Source organism: Leucoraja erinacea, chromosome 4 (assembly GCF_028641065.1).
Source record: "Leucoraja erinacea ecotype New England chromosome 4, Leri_hhj_1, whole genome shotgun sequence".
NCBI classification, from domain to species: Eukaryota; Metazoa; Chordata; class Chondrichthyes; order Rajiformes; family Rajidae; genus Leucoraja; species Leucoraja erinaceus.
In genome coordinates, this window is record NC_073380.1 from 29,943,645 (window position 1) to 29,966,191 (window position 22,547).

Genomic DNA, 22,547 nt, shown 5'->3' on the forward strand with positions numbered 1-22,547 from the left:
TCAATGCACAGAGCCTTTTACCCAAAGTAGGGAAAATCAAGTACCAGAGGACAGAGGTTTAAGGAGTGAGGGGAAAGATTTAATAGGAATCTGAGGGGTAACCTTTTCACACAGAGCGAGGTGAGTATATGGAATGAGTTGCTGCAGGAGGTAGTTGAAGCAGAAATGACGGCAATGTTTAAAAGACATTTGTAAGGGTACATATATAGGAAAGGTTTAGAGGGATATGTGCCAAGTGTGGGCAGGAGAGACTTGTTTTATTCATCAGTTCACAAAACTTATTCGCGAATTGACTATTTCTTACTGGACACAAAATTGATCCCGTATACGAATGAACCATCATATCATAATAGTATTATTTCTGATCACTCACCATTGACTTTTATACTTAAAATTGAGGGAATGCCGAGTATAAAGTCTTTTTGGAGGTTCAATGTACACATATTAAATAACCCGCAGGGTTATGAGTATATAAAAGAACAAACAAAACTTTTTTTCGAAACAAATGACACACCGGGTATTTCTGCACCGCTATTATGGGAAACCTTCAAGGCATATATTCGCGGTGTCATAATCTCTTACCAAAGTTTTCAAAATAAGGAAAATAAAAGAGAACTTCAGCGGATAGAACAGAAGATAAAATTACTAGAACTGGACAATGCAACTGACCCAACCATAAATAAACATAATAAGATAACTTTACTGAAATATAAAGTCAATAGAATATTATCGGCTAGAGTAATAAGAGTATTCCAAATTACAAAACAAGCGCACTTCGAATTTGGGGATAAGCCACATAAACTGCTTGCGAGGCAACTGAATCATCGAGAAAAGGAAAAAACTATTACAAAAAATTAAATCGGACAATGGTGAGTTGCTAACATTGCCTAACGATATTAATAAGAGGTTTGCCCAATTTTATCATAATTTATACACATCCAAAATAAAGACAGATGTAAGTAAAATTACAAATTTTTTAGATAATTGCAAGCTCCCAAAATTGGGTAGTTTAGAACAAGAGCAATTAGGAGCACGGATTACTAGTGAAGAAATAAAACAAATAATAAACTCATTGAAAAATGGGAAGACCCCAGGACCAGATGGCTTTAGTAATGAATTTTATAAAAGATTTCAGGAGTCTATTGTACCAAGATTATTTAATTTATACACGCAGGCTTATACTGAAAATAAACTACCAGAAACCCTAGCAGAAGCAACAATAACGCTTATACCAAAAAAAGATAAAGATTTAGAAGACCCTGGTTCTTATAGAGCTATATCACTTCTAAATACGGATCAGAAAATTTTAGCAAAGATTCTAGCTAGAAGGCTAAATAATTATATTAACAATTTAATAAATACGGATCAAACGGGATTTATACCCAAAAGACAATCATTTAATAATTTGAGAAGGCTTTTTAATATAATGTACTCTCATAAGAAGGACAATGAAGATATCTCAGTGGCCACGTTGGATGCAGAGAAGGCATTTGATCAAGTAGAATGGCAGTATTTATACAAGGTACTCCAAAAATTTAATATGGGAGAGAATTTTATCAGATGGATTAAACTACTTTATGACAGACCTACGGCAAGAATATTAACTAACAATACACTATCTCCAAAATTTTACCTATCAAGGGGTAATAGGCAAGGGTGTGCCTTATCACCATTGCTATTTGCCCTTATGATAGAACCGTTGGCCGAAAGGATTAGAAATCACCCGAATATTCACGGATATAACAGCAAGGACTCAAAGAATAAAATTTCATTATACGCGGATGATATCCTTTTATATATTACTAATACACAAACGAGTATACCCACCTTATTAACACTAATTGAGGAATTCGGCTCTTTTTCAGGATACAGAATAAATTGGAATAAAAGCGAAATTATGTCTTTAAAACCACAGGATTCGAGACACTTACTAAAATTCCCCTTCAAAATTGCAACAGAAAAATTTAAGTACCTGGGTATTCAAATTACGAGAAGACACAAATCATTATTTAGTGCCAATTTTATACCACTATTAAATAAACTGAATGATACGATTAAATTTTGGAAAACGCTTCCACTCTCATTGATAGGCAGAATTAACGCTATAAAAATGACTTTCCTACCACAATTAATATATTTGTTTCAAGCAATTCCAATATACATTCCAAAATATTTTTTCAGAAGATTAGATTCCACTATCATTAATTTATATGGGACTACAGAACACATAGAATTCAACGAAAGCATTTGTGCAAATCTAAAGAAGTTGGGGGTTTATCATTACCTAACTTTATATATTACTACTGGGCAGTGCATATTAAGAACATAATATACTGGCTAGATAGTTCCACTCAGCAGTTGGAGTGGATAAGAATGGAGAAAGAGGAGTGCTATCCGCACGATATAGGAACGATCCTGCTCTCACCGATAAAATTGAATAGTATAATATATAAAAAGAACCCAATTATTCACAATATAATAAGAATTTGGAAACAAATAAAAGCATCCTTGAAATTAAATAATTTATCAGTACTAACCCCACTACTGAACAACCCCGCATTCAAACCTTCTCTCATCGACAACACATATCAGCAATGGGATAGACTGGGGATTAGGAAAGTAGGGGACATGTATGAAGTGGGCAAACTGTTATCATTTCAACAATTAAAATTAAAATTTAAATTGAAGGATAATCAATATTTTAAATATATACAGGTATGTGACTTTATGAAGAAACATACACATAGATTTCAAACTATATTTTTAGATCCTTTAGAAGAAGCAATGAATATTAAGGCTGATTCACAAAAATTAATATCATACTTTTATAATAATATATTAAATAGAGAATCACCCTCAACAGAAGCATTAAGGGAAGATTGGGAACAAGAGCTAATGACAAAGATCTCGAAGGATAGATGGGAAAAATATTTGATGAACACACAAACTGTTCTATTAATGCAAAGACACAATTTAATTCAATTCAAATTATTACATAGACTATATTATTCAAAAACGAGGTTGAACAAATTTTATCCAAACGTCTCTCCCAGATGCGATAAATGTTTGTTTCAAAACGCTAATATAACACACTCATTTGTTGGATGTACAAAGTTGAATAAATTTTGGAGTGATATATTTGATATATTTACAAAGATTTTCAAGTCAAGAATAGAACCCAAAACGGAATGGATTATATTTGGAATAATAGGAGAAGATACCAATTTAAATAAAGATCAAAATGTTTTTTTTAATTATGGGTTAATAATTGGAAAGAAATTGATACTTAAATTTTGGAAAAGTACAACCACACCAACTGTTAAAATGTGGATTAGGAATATGATGGACATAGCACGCCTTGAAGAAATGAGACTCCGACTAATAGATAAATATGACCAATTCTTAAAGAGTTGGTCTCCTTTCATCGACTTTTTGGAATCATGTGATGCAGCGGTGCCGTAAGGATTGCCGATTTCAGTTCATGACGCGGATAGATCTACATCTCCGAATACAGATTTGAAAAATTCTCTTTTAAGGGACCTTCTCTTCTATTGCTACTCTCCTCTTTCTCTCTTCCTTTTTTTATTTTTTATATACACACTTCACGTTTTTCTACTCTCTGCCATCTATTTTTCCACTTTTTCCCCTTTCTATTGCTTTCTTTTTCTTGATCTGCTTACTTTTTTCTTATAACATAAAACTAGAGGTTGTACATAGAATGGATTACGGTATTACATAGTTGGCACCTAAAATTAGGCGCCACTGTACTGTTTTATGCTGTATTAACTTCTAATAAAATAAAAAAAAAAAAAAAAAAAAAAAGGAGAGACTTGTGTAGATGGGGCACCTTGATCGGCATGAGCAAGTTTCTGCCCTGTATGACTATGACTCTCTCTCTCTCTTCTAATTTTCCAAACAGGTCTCCTATAAAGCCATCAGTTCCTTTGAGCCTGAGATCGACTTATCGAATCAGAGTGGTCGAGAGTTCAAGTTGGGAAATGAGACCCACCACTTGTTTGTTGGCTTGCACCCAGGAACAACCTATTCATTTACCCTGCGGGCCAGCACAGTCAAAGGCTGTGGGCTCCCCATCACCAAGACCTTCACAACAAAGATATCAGGTATGGGCATGTTCTCATAACACACTTCTACTGATCAGCAAGTATTGCTTGTGAAGAAAAATACATTAGATTATTCCTTCAGACTTTCAGAAGATATATCGAGCAAAGTACTGCTGATGCATCAACACGAATCGTTAACAATGTTTTTTCCATCCATGGACAGAGCCTAAAGTGCTGAATGTTTCCAACATTTTTTCCATTCATTTCCATCAAGAGAAATTTAGTTGGAAGACATAAAGCAAGTACCAGCCCTGTATTTTATCTGGACACAAAGAACTGCAGATGCTGGTTTACAAACAAAGGCACAAAATGCTGGAGTAACTCAACGGATCAGGCAACATCTCTGGAGAACATGGCTAGGTGAGGTTTCGGGTCTGAACCCTTCTTTGGTCTGAGAAGTGTCCCGACTGAAAACATTACCTATTCATGTAGTCAGAGTTGCTGCCTGACCCGCTGAGTTACTCCAACATGTTGTGTTGATATTTTGACTATGTTTTATCTGATTCTCAACTAGAAGTACCACTAGGATGCTTGGGTGGATGATTAATGTACAATTTCACTTTGCTTACCTATAAATAGGGTATTCAGCATAAACTGGCTATACAGTTTTATTCTGAATGAGAATATAAGCACATTGAGAAGATAAGGACATAACATAAGGAGTAAAAGTGAGGGGAACGAGTCTCACCGCAATCACTCTCTTCTCCCCTCTCCCATCACGGAAGAAGTACAGAAGTGTGTCAAACACACATCTCCAGATTCAGCATCAGTTTCTTCCCTGCTGTTATCAGGCAGCTGAACCATCCTATCAACAACCAGAGAGCAATCCTGAGCTGCTATCTACCTCGTAGGGAACTCTTGACTATCATTAATCGGATTTTACTGAACTTTATCTTGTACTAAACGTTTTTCCCTTTATCGTGTATCTGTACACTGTGGATAGCCAGATTGTAATCATGTACAGTCTTTCTGTTGACTGGTTAGCTCAAAACAAAAGCTTTTCTCTGTACATGACAATAAAACTAAACTAAGAGACCATTTGCCCTCTCATGTCCCTCAGCAGATCAATTATTTCATGGGAGATACTTTTTACCTAAATCCATATTTCTTGATTCTTTTAATACCCCAAAATCTTTCAATCTCTGATTTGATCTTAATAAGTTCCACGGCCCATTTGAAAAAATACTTCCCATTCATTTGGTGAAGTAACGTCATCTGATCTTAGTCCTGAATGATTGAAATTTAACTTGAGACTGTAATCCCATTTTTGGACACCAAGCAGAGGATAATCCACATCCTTACATTGCTCCTTTTAAATCCCTGAAGGATTTTGTGTTCCCATGAGTCAACTCTCATGAATATTAGTCTCTCATCATAGGTATCTTCACCAACCCCAAAAGCAATCTGGTGAACTTTTGTTGCACCCATCTTTTCCCTAGTAGATCCTTATGATATACTTTGACCCATTTCGTCCATGCTGCCCAAGCTGTCTATCTACACTAATCCTATTTAAGTACATTTGGCCCATATCCCTGTAAGCTTGTTCTACTTGCGTGTATGTCCAAACATTATAATTGTTCCCACCTATGCAACATTCTCTGGCAGCTCATTCCATATACCGAACACCCTCTGTACAAGAAACATGCTCTCCTTTTCCCTATAAATCAATCTCTTCCCATCTTAAATCTATGCTCCTACCCTGGGGGAAATACTGGGACTATCTACCTTTCTATTCCCCTCATAATTGCATAGACATCTATTGGGTCACCCCTCAGTCTCCTTCACGGCCAGGGAAAATAGTCCCAATTTATCCGACCTCTCCTCATAACTTGAGCCCTCCAGTCCAGGCAATGCTAATGAAGATAGACACAACAAGCTGGAGTAACAGCTGCAGTGGGACAGGCAACATCTCTGGAGAGAAGGAATGGGTGATGTTTCGGGTCAAGACCCTTCTTCAGACAGGTTAGGGATAAGGGAAACGAGATATAGTTGGTGATGGAGAGATAAAGAACAATGAACGAAAGATATGCAAAAAAGTAATGATGATAAAAGAAACAGGCCACTAAGCTCTTTATAGGGTGAAAATGTGAAGCTAGTGCGACTTGGATGGGGCAGGGATAGAGAGAGAGGGAATGCCGGGGCTTCCTGAAGTGAGATAACCACTGCCCAAGCTAAATATGAGATGCTGTTCTTCCAATTTGCATTTAGCCTCACTCTGGCAATGGAGGAGACCGAGGACAGGAAGGTCTGTGTAGGAATGGTGAATCTCTGGAGTGGTGAATCTCTGGAATTCTCTGCCACAGAGGGTAGTTGAGGCCAGTTCATTGGCTATATTTAAGAGGGAGTTAGATGTGGCCCTTGTGGCTAAGGGGATCAGGGGGTATGGAGAGAAGGCAGGTACAGGATACTGAGTTGGATGATCAGCCATGATCATATTGAATGGCGGTGCAGGCTCGAAGGGCCGAATGGCCTACTCCTGCACCTAATTTCTATGTTTCTATGAATGGGAAGGAGAATTAACATGTCCAGTAACCGGGAGATCAGGTTGGTTAACGTGGGTTGAGTAAAAGTGGTCTGCGAAACGATCGCTCTACCCAAATCTATGCCCTTCATAACTTTTGTTTGTGTGTGACAAATTATTACAACTTGATTTTAACACACTGAGCCACTTGCCTTTTAAAATTTATCATGCATAGCCTCAACATTTGTCGTTATTCGTCACAACACGGTGGTGCGGTGGTAGTGTTGCTGCCTTACAGCGCCAGAGGCCTGGGTTCAATCCTGACTGTGGGTACTGCCTGTACATTCTGCCCGTGATTGCGTGGGTTTTCCCACGGGTGCTCTGGTTTTCACCCACACTGCAAAGAGGTGTGGTTTACACGTTAATTGGCTTTGGCAAAAATTGTAAATTGTCCCCTGTGTACGGGGATTGCTGATTGGCATGGACTCGGTGGGCCGAAGGGCCTATTTCCACACTGGATCTCAAAAGTTAAAACTAAATGATTAAGTAGGGGAGAGCAGGCACTCACTTTGTAGGCTCACAGGATTTCGATAACATGTAGATCAAAGCACAGCAGCCAGGAAAAGCACAGCAGCCAGCTTCCCAGAGTACTTAAGGAAGTAGCCCCAGAAATAGTGGATGCATTAGTGATAATTTTTCAAAACTCTTGATTCTGGAGTAGTTCCTGAGAATTGGAGGGTAGCTAATGTAACCCCACTTTTTAAAAAGGGAGGGAGAGAGAAAACGGGGAATTACAGACCAGTTAGTCTAACATCGGTAGTGGGGAAACTGCTAGAATCAGTTATTAAAGATGGGATAGCAGCACATTTGGAAAGTGGTGAAATCATTGAACAAAGTCAGCATGGATTTATGAAAGGTAAATCATGTCTGACGAATCTTATAGAATTTATCGAGGATGTAACTAGTAGAGTGGATAAGGGGGAACCAGTGGATGTGTTATATCTGGACTTTCAGAAGGCTTTCGACAAGGTCCCACGTAAGAGATTAGTATACAAACTTAAAGCACACGGTATTGGGGTTCAGTATTGATGTGGATAGAGAACTGGCTGGCAGACAGGAAGCAAAGAGTAGGAGTAAACGGGTCCTTTTCACAATGGCAGGCAGCGACTGGTGGGGTACCGCAAGGCTCAGTGCTGGGACTCCAGCTATTTACAATATATATTAATGATTTGGACGAGGGAATTCAATGCAACATTTCCAAGTTTGCGGATGACACGAAGCTGGGGGGCAGTGTTAGCTGTGAGGAGGATGCTAGGAGGCTGCAAGGTGACTTGGATAGGCTGGGTGAGTGGGCAAATGCATGCAGATGCAGTATAATGTGAATAAATGTGAGGTTTTCCACTTTGGTGGCAAAAACAGGAAAGTAGACTCTTATCTGAATGGTGGCCGATTAGGAAAAGGGGAGATGCAACGAGACCTGGGTGTCATGGTACACCAGTCATGAAAAGTAGGCATGCAGGTGCAGCAGGCAGTGAAGAAAGCGAATGGTATGTTAGCATTCATAGTAAAAGGATTTGAGTATAGGAGCAGGGAGGTTCTACTGCAGTTGTACAGGGTCTTAGTGAGACCACACCTGGAGTATTACATACAGTTTTGACCTCCTAATCTGAGGAAAGACATTCTTGCCATAGAGGGAGTACAGAGAAGGTTCACCAGACTGATTCCTGGGATGTCTGGACTTTCATGTGAAGAATGACGATAGACTTGGCTTGTACTCGCTAGAATTTAGAAGATTGAGGGGGGATCTTATAGAAACTTACAACATTCTTAAGGGGTTGGACAGGCTAGATGCAGGAAGATTATTCCCAATGTTGGGGAAGTCCAGAACAAGGGGTCACAGTTTAAGGATAAGGGGGAAATCGTTTAGGACCGAGATGAGGAAAACATTTTTCACACAGAGAGTGGTGAATCTGTGGAATTCTCTGCCACAGAAGGTAGTTGAGGCCAGTTCATTGGCTATATTTGAGAGGGAGTTAGATGTGGCCCTTGTGGCTAAAGGGATCAGGGGGTATGGAGAGAAGGCAGGTACAGGATACTGAGTTGGATGATCAGCCATGATCATATTGAATGGCGGTGCAGGCTCAAAGGGCCGAATGGCCTACTCCTGCACCTATTTTCTATGTTTCTATGAAAGGGGCCCAAATTCTACCTTTTAGTTTACACATTATCCTTCTCAGTTACTTTCTGTTCCTTTATTTGCTTTCTATTGCTTGCATATGTCTGCTGTCACCATCAGGGTAGTTATGATTGCAAATTTATTGAGTGTAGATTTGCATTTTATCTGTTGTGGTTTTATCACCTGTTGGTGGAAATAACGAGAATAATGATGACTGGGGGAAACTTTCATAATGAAAAACATTGACAATATTCTTGTTTTACTCTCCCATTTTCCAGCACCATCCATGCCGGCATATGATTATGATACGCCATTGAACCAGACCGACAGCACAGTGACTGTTCTACTCAAGCCTGCCCAGAGTAGAGGCGCACCTGTCAGGTAGAAGATAAACCACATACCTTGATTTTACATGTTATTAGAACGATGAAGAAAGCTCCCATTAAAACTCAGTGTTGTATCTTATCTTTCCTACTGAAAATGAAACGGAGGGATAAGAGATTTTGATTTATGGCCTTAACTTAGTTTTTAGTTTTTTTTAGTTTAGAGATACAGAGCTGAAACAGGCCCTTTGGCCCACTGAGTCCTCACCCACCAGCAAACCCTGCACTCTTGATACATCCCTACACGCACCTGGGACAAATTACATTTTTACCCAGCCAATTAGACCACAAACCTACACATCTTTGGAGTGTGGGAGGAAACCGGAGCACCTGGAGAAAACATACAAACTCCATACAGAGAGCACCCATAGTCAGGATCGAGCCCGGCACTGTAAGGCTACTCTACTGCCGCGCCACCGTGCTGCCCTTGAACTTGTGGATTTGTTTATCCTTCGTCATAACTACCAAAAAACTAATAGAATTATGGCCGCTGATCTCAAGATGTTCTCCCACTGACCCTTCAGACACTTGCCCTACCTTGTTCCCTAAGAGGAGGTCCAGTGTTGCGTTCACTGATAGGGCTCCTCTATACATTGATTAACAAAGCTTTCTTGGACACATTTTAGAAATTCCCCCCTGTCCCTAATGCAAAATTTGTCTTTAAAATAGAAAACGAGTAGTGCTAGGCGACACGTGTACACCTTGCTGGAGAAAGAGAGACAATGGTCAGGGTCTGTGACAATATCCATGTAATTTATGCATATGAGCTGTACTCATTCTCGCACATGCTCAGTAAATCAGTCAGTGTTTTTGATTCCAAACATGAGTGTGTGTGCAGCCATCTTTCTCTGTATATTATGTGCTAGTTTACTTATTTTACAACTAGATAGATATCAAAACATGGTGGCTTTGGTGAAAGTGAACATTTGTGAATCAAATAGACACCATGATGATTAACAAAAAAAGCTTTGAAAAGCTTTCAGGAATCAATTTCAACCCTCAGCGACCGGACTAGCTGCATGCATGAATGAATGCAGGTCAATGAACGCACAAAGATAAGATGCTGCTTGTAAATCAGCGCTGTGGGAGTTGAAGCTTAAACAACGTGCTGTGAGAATCTGAGAGAAAGCCTCATTCGAGATTGCATCGTCATTGGTATTGCAGACCGATCAACTAGGAAGACAGTCCTTCAAAAGAGGAATCTGACACTGCAGGGGACTGTGGACATATGTAGATCCTCGGAGGTAACAGCGGCAAGAATGCAGGTCATCGGTGAAGAGCCGACAATACTCATGGTGGAACGATTCAAACCAAGGGAACAGATGGTTGATTTTCCTTCGCAGAGGAAGAATCAGGGACTAGTAAAGTGCAAGTTCTGTGCAAGGAAGTACAAGCGTAGGAAGGAGGAATGCCCAGCGTATGGGAAGGACTGCAACAGATGCGGACAACAAAACCACTTCGCCTGCTGCTGCAAGCAGAGGAAGGAGAGCATGCAGAAACAGTGTCTGCACAAAGTCGTAGAGACATCTGACACAACGTCCATTTCCGACACAGGAGTTGCATTGAGATCAATGCAGCCGGAAACAATTACTCTCCAGGCCTGTTCGCTGAGATGCAGGTTGGCACAGCAGCCATCGTTTCAGTCAAACTGGTGCCAGTGTTAATGTGATTCCCAAGCATCGTGTGCCCCACAAAGAGGACATTAGATGAGAGAAAGTCACCTTAAAGATGTACAATGGATCCTACCTGCTGGCGGAAGGTAGGGTGAAAGTCGTACTCCGGAACGAGACGAACAACAAGAAGTACCGTGTTCACTGCATAGTGGTAGAGGAAGGCTGGCTCACACCGCTCCTGAGCAGCAAAGCTGCACAACGGATGAAACTCATCACGGTTCACTACGAGAACTTCAAGAGCCTGAATGCTGTTAGCGAGGCTGGCTCATTACTCAAGAAATACAGATGTCTTTGACGACGAAAGTCCTGGGAGACTGCGTGGCAAGGTCTAGTTGGTAACTAGGATGGAGATTGTGACCCCATCACAGTGTTCTGCAAAGCCGGTACCTGTAGCCATGAAAGAGTAGGTCATGAATGGTCTCATGAAGCTGGTCGAGCAGGACATCTTGACTGAAGTAAGCATGGCTTAAGGTCCAGAGGACACAAATATAGAAATCTGAGCAAAAGATATAAAGGGTATATGAATAAATGTTTTTTAATTAATGAAGAAAATAGTTATTATCTGGAATTCACTGCATGTAAGGTTGGTGGAAATCGAAACAGTCATGCCTTTGAAATGTCATGCGAGACTGATAATATAAGCATCTGAGAGAGAGAGTAATTTGCAGGATATGGGGGAAGGACGGGCAAGGGACTAACTGTATAGTTCCACTAAAACCATGTACAGTTTGCAGCGTGTGATGATGTCTAGTGTAATAGCAATTCTATGATTCCACACTAGACTAGAGGTGTTACTCCAAGCATTAGTGTTTAAGAAATAATCGAAGGTAGACAAAACTGCCTGGAGAAACTCTGTGGGTGAGGCAGCATCGATGGAGCGAAGGAATAGGCAACGTTTCGGACCGAGACCCTTTTTGTCGACCTGAAAAGTCCTTCGCTCCATAGATGCTGCCTCACCCGCTGAGTTTCTCCAGCATTTTTGTCTACCAGACATTAGTGTGGTTGCCACACGTTCGCATTTTTAAATCTGCCATAATGTGGTTAACCTTTCTGGGCATTAATAAATATCCTCAAGAGAAGAAGTTGGATTTTGTGGAAATATTATTGATGAAAGAATTTGTTGCAGTTTCATTTTGATGGTGCTCAAAAATATTGTGGTGCGATCAAAAATGAATCATACTGAGACACAAATATTGTAAAAAGTATGAACACATTAGCATACATATGAATACATATGAGGATAATAATTATTTAAAGAATAACAGTGATTGGTTCAGTAGCTCGGCTATATAAGAAAGCTATATTAGAATATCTTGGGCCAAATTCCAAGTCCCTCCAGAAACCTTAGAAAAAAATAGTTGCAATATTATTAGTGATATTCTTCTCATCAGTTGTAGATATAGATATACAATTTTCATTGTATCCTGTTATAATTATTTTGTGAACTCATGATCAGGGGTTTGGTCCCCATTTTAAAGGAGGGAGGGGGAATAACTCACATATATCACCAACTCAGTCCTCGTAACTGCTCATGAGTTATTTTGACTCTAGGTTTGTGTGAACACAACTAAACAGGTTGGCTACGAGAAGAGCTCGGCAACCCTAGAACATAAATCAAACCTTTGTAATTGCGCAGCACCTTCTTGACATCCTGAAACAGTTCACGGCATGTGAAGTACTTATGAATGTGTAATTATCATTGTAAAGAAGGAAATGCTGTAATTATTTTGCACAGAACAAGCTTCCACCGAGAACTCCACTTAGACACAAAATGCTGGAGTAACTCAGCGGGTCAGATAGTTTCTCTGGCAAAAAGGAATTGGTGACATTTCGGGTCGAGACCCTCCTGAGATTCTCAGTCTGAAGGAGGGTCTCGACCCGAAGTGTCACCTCTTGCTTTTCTCCAGAGATGCTGTCTGACCCACTTAGTTACTCCAGCTTTTTGTGTTCATCTTCAGTTTAAACAAGTGTCTGCAGTTCCTTCCTACTGCGAGGAGAGACAAGTTCACCACCAGGCATTTTCTGATTAATAACAATGATACATAGCATTATAGAGGAAATATTTATTAATATGCTTCTAGGGATCAAGGACTAACAAGAATCAAGGTTCAATGTTGGAATAGGTGCCAAGTTTTTCACAGTGGTCTTAGCCCATGATGATATGTTTCATCTGTCAAAACTACAGTAAGGTCAAACTCAGTCTGAAGAAGGGTTTTGGCCCGAAACGTTGCCTATTTCCTTCGCTCCATAGATGCTGCTGCACCCGCTGAGTTTCTCCAGCATTTTTGTGTACCTCTTAATCTGAAGCATGCGAGAGCAATATGCATAAGAAGTCCAATTAACCATCCTTGTGTAATCCTCTGCAAATGAACCATCCTTGCATAATTTTGCTAAATGTAGTGTAACAAATGTATGTTTGCAAACTTCGGTTCTGTCAAAGTTAATGGTATATTGGTCACCTTGTACAATGTGTGGCCATTACTAGAATGCACATTCTCCGCAAGAGTATAAGGATTATTTTTTACCACTATAACTTTGACACGCCCGTCACCAGCCAGCCCATATGTATAGTACATCCCATAACAAAATTCAACCCTCGAGAATGAAAAGCATGTTTCTCATACAGTGTGGAAAAAGGCCCTCGGCCCAACTTGCCCATCTTTTTTCTTGTCCGGTTATTGGGATCTCATTCTTCTTTTTGAAATATACAACATAGTTTTGTTTTTTTTAGTTTAGCGATACATTGCGAAAACAGGCGCTTTGGCCCACCGTGTCCACACCGACCAGCGATCCCCACTCATTAACACTATCCCACACTAGGGACAATTTTAATATTTATACCAAGCTAATTAACCTACAAACCTGTATGTCTTTGGAGTGTGGGAGGAAACCGAAGTACTCAGAGAAAACCCACACAGGTCACGGTGAGAACCTACAAACTCCACACAGACAAGCTCCTGTGGGCAGAATCGAACCCAGGTCTCTGCCGCTGTAAGCACTGTAAAGCAGCAACTCTATCGCTGCGCCACTCTGCTGCCCATAGAAACAAGCTATTCGGCCCACCGAGTCTACAATCATCTATTTACACTAGTTTTGTCTCATCTCACTTTGCTGTATCCACTCTCTACACACGAGGGACAATATACAGAGGAGAATCTACCTACAAAAACAGCATGGCTGTGGGACGTGGAAGGAAAGCGGAAGGAAAGCAGAGGAAACGCTCACGTGATTTCAGTGGAGAACGTGCACACTCCACTCAGACAGCACCTGACATCAGGATCAAACCCGGGTCACTGGCGCTGTGAGGCAGCAGCTCGACCAGCTGCACCACTGTGCTGCCCCAAATGTGCTCCCCTCACATCCTTCTCTTCACCTCCCTGGATGTTTACATTGACGGTGGGGGTTTGTGAACATAGCCTTGCACTCAGCTTGTTTGCGGTCAATCAATAAGTAAATTGTCTCGTTTGAAAACCCATCGCTTCTTGCCTTTCAAATTTATCTCAATTCATTTTTCAATCTCTCTTCCGTGAGGACAGCTTTCTTATTGATCCTGTGGCATTCTTACAATGCAACTTTCTTTCTGCTCCTTGGGCATGCAGAACAAAGTAATTGCTGCCAGTTTATTGATCAAAATTCCAGCACTTAACCAAAGTTCAACACTTCTCTTGAAAGGATATAAACAGGGGGAAGTGGGGAGAAGAGGAAAAGGTCAAACTTATTGAAGGTTGCTGCTGAATGAGCAAAGGTGCAAATCTAGAGTCGGACATAACAATCAGTTCTGAGACAGATTTGCATTTATCGTTCCTTACAACATAGAAGGAGGCTATTCAACCCTTTGAGTCTGTTCTGGCTCTCAGACCAAATATATCTTTCAGTTCCCCATTTAGTTGCCTCTAATTCATTCTTGTATGCCCATCAGCTTCACCTTGATTCTGCTACCACTCCCGATGCTAAATGATATGGTATAATTTACAATAATAATACTGCCTACCATGAAAGGCATAGATAGAGTGGATGTGGAAAGGATGTTTCCACTGGTGGGAGAGTCTAAGACCAGAGGTCATAGCATCAGAATTAGAGAGTGCTCTTTTAGAATGGAGGTGGACTGGTGCGGCAAAAGTAATCTAGAATTAAATGTCGACAAAACGAAGGAGATGGTTGTCGACTTCAGGAGGGCGCAGCCAAAGCATATACCCCTCAACATCAGTGGCACTGCAGTGGAGAGAGTGGAGAGCATAAAGTTCCTCGGTGTGAGGAGGGAGGGTGAATAACTCACATATATCACCGACTCAGTCCTCGTAACTGCTCGAGAGTCATTTTGACTCTAGGTTTGCGTGTCAAGCCTGTCCAATCCCTTAATAATCTTATATGTTTCAATAAGATTCCCTCTCATCCTTCTAAATTCCAGTATATACAAGCCCAGTCACTCCATTCTTTCAACATATGACAGTCCTGCCATGCCGGGAATTAACTTTGTGAGCCTACGCTGCACTCCCTAGAAAACACGAATGTCCTTCCTCAAATTTGGAGACCAAAACTGCACACAATACCCCAGGTGTGGTCTCACTAGTGCTCTGTACAACTGCAGAAGGATCTCTTTGCTCCAATACTCAACTCCTCTTATTTATGAAGGCCAACATGCCATTAGCTTTCTTCACTGTCTGCTGTACCTGCATGCTCACTTTCAGTGACTGATGAACAAGGCCACCCAAATCTCGTTTTACTAACCCCTTTTCCTAACTTGACACCATTCAGATAATAATCTGCCTTCTGTTCTTGATACCAAAGTGGATAACCTCACACCTATCCACATTAAACTGCATCTGTCATGCATCTGCCCACTCACCCAACCTGCCAAAGTCACCCTGCATCCACATAGCATCCTCCTCACAGTTCACACTGCCACTAAGCTTTGTGTCATCTGCAATTTTGCTAATGCTACTTTTAATCCCTTCATCTAAATCATGAATGTATATTGTAAATGGCTGCAGTCCCAGCACTGAGCCTTGTGGTACCCCATTAGTCACTGCCTGCCATTCTGAAAGGGACCCGTTAATCCCTACTCTTTATTTCATGTCTGCCAACCAAATTTCTATCCATGTCTGTACCCTATCCCCAATATCATGTGCTCTAATTTTTCCCACTAATCTCCTATGTGGAAACTTATCAAAGGCTTTCTGAAAGTCCAGGTACACGATATCCACTAGCTCTCCCTTGTCCATTGTCCTAGTTACATCCTCAAAAAATTCCAGAAGATTAGTCAAGCATGATTTCCCCTTCATAAATTCATGCTGACATCATAGCATCCTGTTGCTGCTATCCAAATGTGCCGTTTTCTTCTTTTATAATTGACTCCAGCATCTACCCCACCACCGATGTCAGGCTAACTGGTCTATAATTCCCTGTTTTCTCGCTCCCACCTTTCATAAAAAGTGGGATAACATTAGCTACCCTCCAATCTACAGGAACTGATCCCAACACCATTTCCTGCCTCATGTGAATTTCCTCCATCACCCTAGGTCCTCAAGACATAGTATATCTGGGAGATTGTTTGTGTCTTCCTTAGTGAAGACAGACCTAAAGTACCTGTTCAACTTGTCTGCCATTTCCTTGTTCCCCAATATAAATTCATCTGTTCCAGTCTTCAAGGGACCCACATTTGTATTGATTAATGTTTTCCTCTTCACATCCCTAAAGAAGCTTTTACTATCCTCATTTATATTCTTGGCTATCTTACCTTCGTACCTAATCTTATCTCCGCGTATTTTAGCTATCTTCTGTTGCTCTTTAATAGTTTCCCTATCCTCTGGCTACCCACTCATCTTTGCTATGTTATACTGCTTTTATTTTTATACTGTTCCTGACTTCCCTTGTCAGCCACAGTCACCTCTTACCCCCCATATAATCTTTCTTCCTCTTTGGAATGAACTGACCCTGCACCTTCTGTATTATTCCCAGAAATACCTGCCATTGTTTTCCCACTGTCATCCCTGCTGGGGTCTCTTTCCAGTCAACATTGGCCAGCTCCTCCATCATGGCTCCATAGTCCCCTTTGCTCAACCGTAATACTAACACTTCCGATTTTCCCTTCTCCCTCTCAAATTGTAGATTAAAAGCTGGAAGCTGGAATAATGAGGGAATCATAATGTAGTGTATAGCGTTGCGTAATATTGAATCAGCCATGATCTTACTAAATAAATGTCAAGTACTTGAATAAAAAAGGTTTAGAGGGCCATGGGCCAAACACAAACTCAGTCTGGCATCTTGGTTAGCATGGACAAGGGGCTCAAGGTTTAGTCTAGTTTAGAGATACAACGCGGAAACAGGCCCTTCGGCCCAACAAGTTTGCGCCGACCAACGATCCCCGCACACTAACACTGTCCTACACACAAGGAACAAATTTACATTAATACTAAACCTACTTAACCTACAATCCTGTACATCTATGGAGTGTGGCAGGAAACCTCCGTAGGTCACAGGGAAAATGTACAGACTCCATACAGACAGTACCCTTAGTCAGGATTGAACCTGGGTATTGTCTATCGTCTGTGTCTATGCCGTATATCTCAATGGCTCTGCATCTAATCCACAGCCACCACTTTTTAGTTTAGATAGTTTAGTGATACAGCCTAGAAAGAGGCCCTTCGGCCCACCGGGTCCACGATGACCAGCGACCACCCGTATTCTAGATCTATCCTGCAAACTAATAAAGTTCTATCACGTCGTACACTAATAACAATTTATAGAAGCCAATTAACCTACAAGCCTGCACATCTTTGGAATGTGGGAGGAAGCTCGGTGCACTCGGAGAAAATCCACATAGTCACAGGGAGAATGTGCAAACTCTGCACAGACAGCACCCGCAGTCAGGATCAAAGCCGGGTCACTGGTGCTGTAAAGCAGCAACTCTATCGGTGTGTAACTGTGCCGCCCACTTAGAAACTTAATGTGAGGGATGATAATTTTAAAGTAAATGCATGGCTAGGCAATTTATGACTCGACCTCAGCTAATGGCAACAATATTCAATCATTGAAATTTCCAACAGGGGCTTGAAGGCATTCGTCCAACACAACTAAAGTACTACAAAAATTTAATATGGGAGAGAACATGGGTAAAATTATTATATGATAAACCGATGGCAAGAATTTTAACTAATAACATGTTATCTCAAAAATTTCAACTATCAAGGGGTAATAGGCAGGGATGTGCACTATCACCCCTGCTATTTGCCCTTATGATAGAACCCCTGGCTGAAAGTATAAGAATTCATCCGAATATTCAGGGCTATAATACCAGGGACTCAAAGAATAAAATCTCATTATATGCAGACGATATACTTTTATATATTACAAAGTCACAAACGAGCATACCAAATTTATTAAATTTATTAAACTTAATAGAGGAATTTGAGTCTTTTTCTGGATGTAGAATAAACTGGAATAAAAGTGAAATCATGAAATTAAAACCTCAAGAACCTACACAGTTATTAAAGTTCCCCTTTAAAATCGCAACAGAAAAATTTAAATATTTGGGTATTCAGATTACTAGAAAATATAAAGCATTATTCAACGCTAATTTCATACCTTTATTAAATAAACTTAATATGCTGATTAAATTTTGGAAAACACTTCCCTTATCGTTATTAGGTAGAACAAATGCAATAAAAATGATCTTCCTACCACAATTACTATACCTATTTCAGTCTATACCGGTATATATACCAAAATATTAAAAAAAAAAATTAGACTCTAATATTACTAATTATATTTGGGACTATAGATCACATAGAATCACAAAAAAACACTTATGTAAACCAAAAGAGGTCGGGGGACTTTCATTTCCGAACTTTATGTATTATTACTGGGCAGTGCATATTAAGAATATGATTTATTGGTTGGATAGTTCTACCCAACAGACAGAATGGATAAAAATGGAGAAGGAGGATTGCCATCTTCTCCCCCAAAAAACTGAATAACACAATATATAAGAAGAACCCAATTATATATGGTACAATAAGAATTTGGAAACAAATAAAATTATCATTAAAATTAAGAAATCTATTACTGTTAATGCCAATAGCGAATAACCCTTTATTTAAACCATTTCTTATTGATAAGACATATAACCAATGGGAAAGTCTCGGAATTAGAAGGATTGGGGATATGTACGAAATGGGAAACCTACTATCATTCCAACAACTACAATTAAAATTTAAATTGAAAAACAACCAATATTTTAAATATCTTCAGATTTGCAATTTCGTGAAAAAATATATACAAGGATATCAAAAAGTAACTCCTGACTTATTGGAAGAAGCAATGAATATTGAAGCTGACTCACAAAAATTAATGTCATATTTATATAATAGTATTCTAAATATAGACCTACCATCGACAGAGGTACTTAGAGAAGAGTGGGAACGGGAACTAATGATAAAAATTACGAAGGTTAAATGGGAAAAATACCTGATATATATTCACAAATGTTCAATTAATGTAAGACATAATCTAATTCAATTTAAAATTCTACATAGATTATATTATTCAAAAACAACATTTAACAAATGTTATCCAAATATATCCGCCACTTGTGATAAATGTCTAGCCCAAAAGGCAACTATAACACACTCCTTAGTTTCCTGCATAAAACTTTATAGATTTTGGAATGATATTTTTGAAATATTTACAAAATTATTCAAGACAAGAATGGAACCTAATACTGAAATGATTACATTTGGTGTAATGGAAGATGGGAATAAATTGAACACATCTCAAAACCTATTCCTTAACTATGGTTTAATAATAGCAAAAAAATTAACACTTAAAATTTGGAAGGGTACATCAATACCAACGCTTAAAATGTGGATTGCAAGTATGTTGGACACCGCTCATCTTGAGGAAATGCGATTCCTCCTAATGGATAAATCAGACCAATTCATAACGAGTTGGTCTCCATTCGTCTTTTTTTTGGAATCATATGGTGCAACACAATTGTAAAAAATAACTGTTTCAGGACTGGACGAGGGTTGGTCAAGATTATAAATAATGATCTCCTTTTCTTTTTTACTTTATTTTCTCTATTTTCTCTCTCAACTTTCTTCATTTACTCGTTTTCTTTCTTCACACACTATATATTTCACATCTTTCTATCCTTTACTATCTAACTTATTTTTCTTATTCTAATCTTTTTTCAATGTAACAAAAAAAAAAGTTGTACATAAAATGTATTATGAAAATATATATTAGGCACTTTGGTGCCATATGACTGTACTTACTTCTAATAAAATAAAATATTTTAAAAAAAAGTCCAACACAACAGATTTTTGACATCATCGGTAAGATTGCTGAGACCATTAATTTGGTTCTGACTGCGACCTCAACTTGTGACATATTGCTCTGCATTTCACGGACGCATGCCTACTTGATAACAGAACTTTGAGGCGTCAAGTTGTTTGATTGAGTCAGCCACGTATTGTGTTGTTCATTCTTTGTCGTACCAATACAAAGAGAACAGAATTATGTTTATTATGGTTTGAGTTGCTATGGCAACACCTGACCTCAAGGATGGCAATAGGTGTTGATGTCTTTTTGTTCATTTGCTGGTAGATTTTGCGTAAACAGTTCTAGTCAGTGCAATAAATTTCACATCTGAGTCCATTAGAATACAGTTGCTTATTAGCTCTTGTAAATGTCTTTTCATCTGATAATGTTGCTACATTTGGTGAAGCTCTTTTCTAAGGATGCAAAAAAACAAAGGTTTGTGTGTGATAGAGACACAAGGAGCTGCAGATACGGGAATCATGAGCAAAACGTATAGTGCTGGAGGAACTGATCAGTCAGAAGAATGGTCCCAACCCAAAACAATGTCTGTGCATTTCCTCCATACATGATGCCTGTGCCACTGAGTTCCTCCAGCACTTTGTGCTTTCAGTCTGTCCTGGTTCCTCTCTTCTCTTCGTCTCTCAATCTCTCTCTATACTGTGAAAATTATGACTTCTTCCCCATTTGACCTTTCTCTTCCCCCAAAACACTATGGATATGCTGTTTTAATGACTTTTCCTCTTCTAATGGATTTTGACTTTAGACTTTAGATACGGGGCAGAAACAGGCCCTTCGGCCCACCAAGTCTGCGCCGAACAGTGATCACCCCATACACTAGAAATATCCTCCACACTAGGGAAATTTACAATTTTACCAAAGCCAATTAACCTACAAACCTGTATGTCTTTAGAGTGTGAGAGGAAACCGGAGCACCCGGAGGAAACCCAATGTGGTCACAGGGAGAATGTACAAACGACACCCGTAATCAGGATCCAACCAGGGCTGGCACTAGAAGCAGCAACTCTACCACTGTATACTTTGTATACCCAAATTATCATTTCTTGAATTTTCCTCCAATCCACAGAACTCCTTGATGCTCTGCAGTATTGCGTGGCAGCCGGTTATATTGGAAATAGAAACAAGTGTAGGCCATTCAGTTCCCTGTACTTACTACACTCTGCTCTGTTATTCTTCTGTCCATATGTATTAATTTCCTTCAAATTAACTATAATCCCAAGTTCCACAAGTTAGGTAAAATGTGAGACGGTTTGCTGAAAGCAGCGAACATGTCAGTCGCTTTATAATCTTGTCATATTCTCCATCACGGTCCAATTAGATGGGAGGCAGTATGGTTTGTGAAACCATACAGCCAAATTCTGAAAGTCCTCTCACTGCAATGACTTCCTCAGTATTTCACAGTGCATAGTGTAAAAAGGTAGTCTGGACTGAGCACATTTAACATGTGACGACATGGGGCTTCCACCAGGTGTTTTGGTTTCCTCCCATATCCCAAAGACATGGGTATAGGTTAATTAACCTCCATAAATTCTCCTTCTGTAGGTAATTGGGACAAGAATCAGAGGAGCGATATTGGTAATTTAAGGCAGCACAGTAGCGGAGTGGTAGAGTTGCTACCTTATAACACTAGAGGAGGAGAATATGTAGTAAGGATACATGGATAGGAAAGGTTTAGAGGGATATGGGCGAAAGCAAGACAGGTGGGACAAGTGGAGACGATGCATCGTGGGCATGGGCAAGTTGGGCCGCAGGGCTTATTTCCCTGCTGCATGACTATGACATAGGAAAATAAAGTGGGGATGGAACTGATTGTTCTGCTGGGAAAATAGCAGGAACAGATGGGCAGAATAGCCACCTTTGGTGCCATCATAAAAAAGTGGTAATGGAATGGTGAAGAAGATGTTTAGCACTCTTCATTCAGTCAGAATAAGGCTGTATTTGGAATTCTGTTTATGGTTCAAGCCACCCTGCTGTCGGGAAGGATGTCACTAATCTAGAACGTGTGCAAAAAAAGATGCATTTAAAAAAATGTTACCAGATTGGAGGGTTTTTGAGACTAGATAGGTGGGGTATGTTTTTCCTAAGGTGTAGGAGGCTGAGGTGACCTTAAAGAGGCATGTTAAAACACAAGGAGCGGTGGATGTTCACAGTCTTTTTCCCAGGGTAAGTGAGTCTAAATGTAAAGGGCATAAGTTCAAGACGAGATGACAAAGATATTAAAAAAAAGACTAAGGGCATTCTTTTCCACACAAAGGGGAAGGGGACCCGAGGAGCATGTCTGTACAATGCACAGCCAGGGGAAATGGCAGGTACATTACGCCATTTAAAATAGTCATAGACAGGTGTTTGAAAAATAGAAATGGTTCGGTGTGATATGGGTCAAGTGCAGGCAAT

General features: G+C 39.8%; 1 protein-coding gene across 12 annotated transcripts in view; it reads left to right on the forward strand.

Moving 5' to 3' along the window:
• The window catches only part of LOC129696231 (receptor-type tyrosine-protein phosphatase mu-like), a 905,597-nt gene that overhangs the window by 584,350 nt on the left and 298,700 nt on the right, over positions 1–22,547 (forward strand). For all 12 annotated transcript variants that reach the window (XM_055633926.1, XM_055633914.1, XM_055633916.1 and 9 more), the window contains exons 10-11: positions 3,920–4,121; positions 9,037–9,139. In XM_055633926.1, coding sequence (XP_055489901.1) covers positions 3,920–4,121; positions 9,037–9,139 — 305 coding nt within the window. The remainder of the gene's footprint in view (positions 1–3,919; positions 4,122–9,036; positions 9,140–22,547) is intronic.